A 7,011-nucleotide genomic window follows, 5' to 3' on the forward strand; every position below is an offset into this window, starting at 1 on the left:
ACAGGTTACCAGTCACACGCTAAAACCCAAATAAAAAGAGAGAAAAAGTTCACAGGTACTTAAATATTTAGGGTTAAGAGAAAATAAAAATGGTATTAGTGTTGAAGGTTAAATATAACCACGGCTGGAGGAAAAAGTCGAGGAACTAAAATATGCATGCAGCCAGGCCGTCTCTCCTCTTGTTCAAAGGTAAAAGGGGGTGAAGGCGGGTGGGAGGTCTTTTGTCTGGCAAAGTTTGAGATGAAAAATGGACACCTTTGCCAAAACAGAAAGAAATTGTTGACTAGACTCAGGCAAAGAGTGTGTGGAGGGAAGGGAAACGACGCACACACTCTCGCTCATTCTCACACACACACATCCTTCAAATCCACTCACATGTCCAAAGAACAGCTCAGTAGAGTCAGTCGCTCTAGTTTCACATTATCACACGTCTTTGGGACATAAAAACATAAAAGCAGAGTTCGGGCCGCGCTCCACGGCCTGTTACTCAACTCTTTTTCTCTCACACACACACAAACACAAACACACACACTAACACACATGAACACAACAATCGCACCCAGCAAATCCTGCTTTGGTCGGTATGTGTGTGCTACCTTTGGCTGTGGGTGTCAGGGGTGAAAGGTCAGACACGACCTGACGTCAGAGAACCTCCACAGGTACACACCAACCAAATCCCCCAGAACCTCCTCCCCCTTCCTCACCCCCAACACCCCCACCTGTGCCTCCGCAGGTTTCACCCCACCATCCCATAACAATGCCCACCCATCTCCATAGCAACTCAAAGCTCCCCGCGCAAGGGGTCTCACTATCTTGTAAAAGGAGGTAAGTGTAATTAGTGGTGTGTGTCTGTGTGTGTGTGTGTGTGTGTGTGTGTGTGTGTGTGTGTGTGTATATATATTATATATATATATATATATGTGTGTGTGTGTGTGTGGAGGTGTGTATACCCTGCGTGAGTGTGTGTGAGTGAATATATGTGTGTATTTGTGTGTGTAGGTGTTAAGAGGTATCAGTGGTTCAGTGGTGTCTCTCTTTAATCTTCATCACAACTCTCTCTCTGCCCCTCGCCATCCATCGCCCCTCTTCCTCTTCTTCCTCCTCCCCCTCCTCCTTGTCCTTTCCATCATCTTCCTCCACCTCCTCCTCCTCCTCTTCTCTCTCCTCTTTATTTTTGGACTTGGAAGATGAACAGGCGCAGGTTGATGTTTTTGGCGGCCAGCAGTTTGTTGCACTCCACTGAATCGGAGATGGGCAGAGGGACGTAGTCGGTCTCATTGGCATCGTTGCTGAAGGAGTGGTGGTGGATGACCGGCTTGATCCGCACGTCGTCATACGGCCCCTTCAGCAGCAGGAAGGAGCACTCGAGGGCAGAGTTCACCTACACACACAGAAACACATCCATATATTGCCGATATCGAACCAATATTACTGTGCTAGCCACAACATCTGCTGACTATCTACTCCCAACAACTCCGATACCTGAACTCAGCGCACCTGCAGATACAGACGACTGATCCAACATGCAGAATACAGTGATGAATAACACTTTGATACTAAGCAGCAGGTAGTACTGAATTAATTACAGAGAGGAAATACTGAATTTTAAAGTGCAATTAATGAACAATCTGTATTTAACGTGGGTGGGTGACATCTTTTGATACCTCATTTGTTTAATAAGGTCATTGTCAAAAACATGACATATTTGGTATGAGCCTGCCTCTAATGGCTATGATCAGTTCATTTTTCCTTTTACACTGATTACAATTATAAACTTAGTATATAGTGTTAACATACTATTGTAAATCGCTGTTTGTTTATTATATTGAGATACTTTATTTTTGCTGCGTCTTGTAAGGTGTCCTTGAGTGTTCTTAAAGCCGCCTATAAATGTATTATTATTGTTTTAGTTGTTATGATTGGTAGGTAATATCAACAATGTAGAAATTCCACTTTCTTTCTAGAAACCCAAATCCTAAGGATAGACGGTGTCGTATCCTGCACAGATTGTAAAGACTCCTCTGAGGCAGATTTGTGAGTTTTCGGCTACACTGATAACGATGAAATAACAAATATGACAAAGATCATTAGAGCGTTTATAGTAATGTTGCTGCTGGTTTGCTTTAGCATTGTTTTGATAGCCTCCCCTAACTTTTCAGTGAGTCATCTCCAGCCCTGAAAACAAGCACATGCTGAAAAGCTTTAAAAATAAACACGGACCGACAGGAGTGGAGTGTGTACCTTGCTTTTTAGGATGAGCTGGAAGGAGAGGGTGCGCTTGCAGGACAGGTTGGGGTTGCGCTCAGAGTCGTTTACACGGGCCTTCAGCACCCACGTCTGGTTGAGAACAGTGAAGCGCGGCGTTTCGTAGTACAGACGAGTGATGAAGTCATCGGTGCGGTACGGCCTGAACTGAACCTCTGGATGGACACATAAGTGGAAGACAAGATTTGAAACTGGTGGCGAGTGGTAAGGAAGCAGCGGGAACATGACACCTGAAGTTTATCAGGTTTATATGAAGAGGGGATATGCCACAATAACAGGTCAACATGTCACAGCACTCGATTTGTTCCTATTTTTCCGTATGTACCTGTAAACCCAATCTTTTCGTAGCAGAGCAGGCTGAAGATGCTGTTATAGAGCTGCATGTCTCTGCGGTGGTTCTGGTCCATCTCTCCCAGTATTCCCATCAGCTCTGTACCAGTCTTAGTGGGATGGGAGCACTCGCTCTCGTGTGCCGGCAGCTCATGGAACGGACCTTGCCACGGGCAGCCAATCCTCTTGTACTTACACTGCGTCACCCTGGCAACACAATGGCAAGGGTGAGATAAAAAGCCAACTCAAGTAAAGAAAGACATGGCTTTATATAAATGACATACACAGAGGTGCTTTGTGATGAATGCATGTTACTTTCTTGCAGTGAGTGGAAGGTACTAATAATATCAAAAGGTACTAATTAACCTAGGCGGTGAACTGAGGCTAATTAATGCTGCGCTAATGATACGTGTGTGCTAAGAGCCAACCTCAAGAAGAGACAGACATGGATTCATATCAATTACAGCCTGGACTGAGGTGCTTCCCAATGAGTACCTGTTACTTTCTTACAGTAAAAGTGGGGCTTTAATAATGTGAAAGGTACTAGTTAGTGTCTGTAGTGAACCAAGAATAATCGCCTCCACATTGACGTAATTCACCTTATATCACTGCAAAGTTTTATCTTATATATATTATAAAGTAGCTGGTAGGTATTCAGCACTTTGCCTAACAGGTATTTCAACAGGATTCATTACTTTAACACAGAACTGCAAAATACCTGTAATTACTGCATATTAAATACTGAGTTTCATATTCAAATAAATAACAGTGGCGATGCTGAGAACACCATCATCATCATCATCATCATCATCATCATCATCTTTATGTAAGAAGCAGTCAGTCCTCACAGGAGGCCAGCACACCCTGACCTGACCAACAAACACCTGGTGACTGCCATGGCTGTTGTCATGGTAACACGAGCACGGACACCTCTGTCCTGAGCAGGGTCACCTGTTGCTACAGCAACAATTCCTCAGGATTTCATGCTTGCAAATTCAAGCAGCCTGAGCGTCACACACACACACACACACACACACACACACACACACACACACACACACACACACACACACACACACACACACACACACACACACATACAACACATCAACTGGTTTTCTCCTCAGATGTAGCAGGTCACATGCTCCTCCATCTTCCTCGAATTAACCCTGTGTGACACTGTGCTGAGTTACTCCCCCACACACACACACACACTGGCACTGTACCTCCACTCCACTGTTTCACTTCGAGTCTTAACTCACTTTATTATAGTTTTTAATTTGACAGCTTTATTTGTGGGGAGCTAATTTTGAAACACTTCTCACACTTTCAGTCAAGTGTTGACTACAAGTATGGTAGATTTGTTGTCACGGCAAAAAAGTGTGTGTGTGTGTGTGTGTGTGTGTGTGTGTGTGTGTGTGTGTGTGTGTGAGTGAGTGTGTGAGATGTGTACCTGTCTTGGCACTCCTCTTTCTGGTGTCTCTCTAAACTGGAGCGGGGGAACTGTTTTAGGCAGAAGGTGCATTCTGTCGGCAGCTCACTGACAGCCTTCTCCACAGCAAGGTTCCTGCAGCACAGGTTCTTGCTGATCTCACACCTACACAAACACAAATCTTACCTCAGCGCTGTCGTACATATATATATATATATATAACATTTGTGGTATGTGCAGAATGCTCATACAAGCATGTGAATAATGCACAACCTGCTGTTGGGGTGAAAAGATACATTATGGTTTTCTCAATTTCAACACATGCTGTAGAACTACACGTGTAAAAACATGACAATCAAGTTATTATTTCCTGTGAATGCAAATCAGTACATTTTGAGTCTAAGAGCTTCACTAACTTAAAGGACCAGAGTGACTTTTGGGGACAGTCATCACTTGCGTTCATGCTTTTCCTGTTGTTACTATTAGCAAGCATCACATACTCCCTGACTAAGAGAAAATGTTTTGGATGAGTCACCTAATATGACAGAATGTACATCATCTAAATTAATTATTTGTAGCTAATTGTCTGTGGACAGTTGTCCTCATGTGTACAGGCAGCTTGTTGTACCTGCAGTTGGGACATGTGGCCTGTTCCTCCTTGAGACGAGAATCAGCCAGGAGGTGGATAAAACAGCCTGCACACATCAGGTGTCCGTTGGTACACTGTGTTGGAAAAAAAAAGTTAAGGTGAAAATCAAACAAGTGTGTGAGGTAAGTGGAAAAAATAATTACTGTGGACATTGGGTGGAGGCACGGGGGGAAATGGTGAAAAATATTCCGGTAAGTGGAAGTTGGAGACGACGGAAAATTGGAATTATAAACTTTGTTCAATTTTACAAAAAAATGTGGGTAGAATTTGTTACAGGGATTGTAGTTTATTTAAAGATAGAAAAAGATATTATATATATTTTGGGGAAATGTGACTAATTTAGGACTGTGTGTTATACTCAAATCAAAATATAATTTAGGGGAAATGTCATTTGATGATTGGCACGTTTTCTTAGAGCCTATTGTAATTTTACATGAGTTATAATGATAGATAAACAACAATAAACTAATGGCATAAAGGACTGTTTGTTCCATTAGATATTACAGCAAGTTTACAATTTAAGAAGAGCTTTTATAGAAGAGTGAGGTCTGGATTGTGTTCTTTTCTTTGCAACTAATGGAAAAGTTCAGTGGGACATATGATAGCACGTTCATGTATGCATCTGTGGTAGGGGCAGGATATTGTTCATGGAAACAACGTTGACTTGTGTTTGCACAGTATTGGTTATAAATGTTTAAAACTGTTTAACAAGTGTGTTGCATGTTGCAGAACTATATGTAAATGTTTAAAACTAACAGAGCAATGATTAATCACAAATGTGCTCTCTTGACATTGAAGAGAGCAGTTTGAGGTCATTAAGGAGAGTGTTTGGGGACGGCTGAAGGGCAGGGCAAAAGATTTAGAGAATTTAGGTTATGGTTGAGCTCTGGGTGTTTTGAGTTCTTGTGTGGGGTTTGTGGATGTGGCTTTTGCTGATGATCATTTGAGGATAATTCACAGTATAAACTTGGGCCAGCACAGCTTGAGCCCTCGGCCTGGGTGTGTCTGGTCCCTCAGCCTCATGGCTCAATGGAGCATTTAGACACATGGGGCCTGTGTTGGATCCAGTATGACTAAAAATAAACGAAGATGGCAAACATATTCATCAGGTTGACTCTGGGGACCAGCAGTTGGGACACATGGGGAGTTTCTAGTTTGAGGTCCGGCTGATTTTCTGCTGTTTGACGGTAGGTTTAGGGTTATGAGGGGAAGGTTTGTGATTGACACCACGTTTACCTGGTATACCGACGCCTTGGGTAAGTCTAGGCACACGGTGCAGCACAGCACTGAGTACAGTCTCTCCTCCAGCTTTCCTGACTCTCCCTCGGGAATTTTCACCCTCTTCTTGGGTGGCTCGTCTGGGTCAGGCTCGGGCCCTTCTCTCCGTATCCCGACCTCCTCCTGCATGGCTGCGACCCCGGCGACAGCCTCCACCGCTGCCCCCACGGCCCCGACCCCCAGGCCGGCCGAGGAGGAGCCAGGGGCGGCCGCAACGCCCACGTCCCTTTCTTCCATTGAAGACATGGCGATGACTGTCTAGAAATATCTGAGATGTACCAGCCGCGACCCGGCTGAGCCCGAAATATACAGCAGGTTAGCTCAGGGCTAGCTTACAGCCTGTCAAGCTAACGGTCAGCTGACAGCTAGCTAACGGTAGCTAGGCTAACGCTACGGCAGCAGGCTGTCAGAAAGGAATCCAGGCTAACTTATTGTTATTAATAACGCCGCCCTCCACTCACGAACTTGTACTGTAACAAGCCAATGATTGTGTAATAACGAGATCATGTGCAAAATGTAACTCTGACTTAATTAAACGTCGGCTAGTTGTGTTGACTTACAGTGAGGCTAGCAGACTATGCGGCTAGCTACGTTGACAAAAACACAGCAGTCCTCTCCCTTTGCCCAGGCAGAACAAAAACAACTCAGGCGGCTCTCAGCTGTTGTTGTACTCTCGACGCCGTTATTCGCAATGACAGCAGATTACAACGATGTGCACCGGCGGCCCAGCTCGGCTGCTCGTCTACCGTCCCTGCTCCGGTACCGGCTGACTGTCCACGGGACCTGTCGGTGATTAAAGCCGCGGATAGAGACACTTCTGCTGGGACTCGTCTCTCTGGCTACACAGCCATCTTTGTTTTTTTTTTTCCTGTCCGTCTCCCCCGACTTCACCCTGCACAGCCTTTACGACTCCGGGTCAGTTTCGTTATAACTCAGGCAGGCTCTCGATCGAGGCTAATAACAGAAGTTGCGTATTTAAAAGTAAATATTTTTCGTGTACCTGTATCGGCCTCTGTGTGCCAGTGAGTACTTCAGGGCAGCCGTGACTTGGCTGACA

The 7,011-nt window shown here is 44.7% G+C and overlaps 1 protein-coding gene across 2 annotated transcripts; it reads right to left on the bottom strand.

Annotated features, from left to right (window-relative positions):
• Positions 1-846: 846 nt before the first annotated feature.
• zftraf1 (zinc finger TRAF-type containing 1) lies at positions 847-7,011 on the bottom strand. Of its 2 annotated transcripts, none has more exons than XM_070846612.1 (7): positions 6,955-7,011; positions 5,913-6,737; positions 4,656-4,750; positions 4,049-4,192; positions 2,591-2,802; positions 2,242-2,420; positions 847-1,381 (listed from the first exon to the last, which is right to left on the bottom strand). In XM_070846612.1, exons 2-7 carry the CDS (start codon positions 6,198-6,200, stop codon positions 1,169-1,171), a joined length of 1,131 nt encoding a protein of 376 aa, XP_070702713.1. In that variant the 5' UTR covers positions 6,201-6,737; positions 6,955-7,011; the 3' UTR covers positions 847-1,168. The 2 variants fall into 2 exon arrangements, with proteins under 2 accessions (XP_070702713.1, XP_070702712.1); XM_070846611.1 differs by having other exon boundaries at positions 5,913-6,247; positions 6,515-7,002.

This window comes from Pempheris klunzingeri, chromosome 16, assembly GCF_042242105.1.
Source record: "Pempheris klunzingeri isolate RE-2024b chromosome 16, fPemKlu1.hap1, whole genome shotgun sequence".
Lineage (NCBI taxonomy): Eukaryota > Metazoa > Chordata > Actinopteri > Acropomatiformes > Pempheridae > Pempheris > Pempheris klunzingeri.

Bases quoted from the DNA above. Each gene is read 5' to 3' on its own strand.
- zftraf1 (XM_070846612.1), bottom strand. From the start codon at position 6,200: ATGTCTTCAATGGAAGAAAGGGACGTGGGCGTTGCGGCCGCCCCTGGC. The intron at 2,421-2,590 runs GTACATACGGAA...GTGTCCATCCAG, and splicing joins CGAAAAGATTGGGTTTACAG to AGGTTCAGTTCAGGCCGTAC. The intron at 1,382-2,241 runs GTACACACTCCA...CTGTGTGTGTAG, and splicing joins AGCTCATCCTAAAAAGCAAG to GTGAACTCTGCCCTCGAGTG.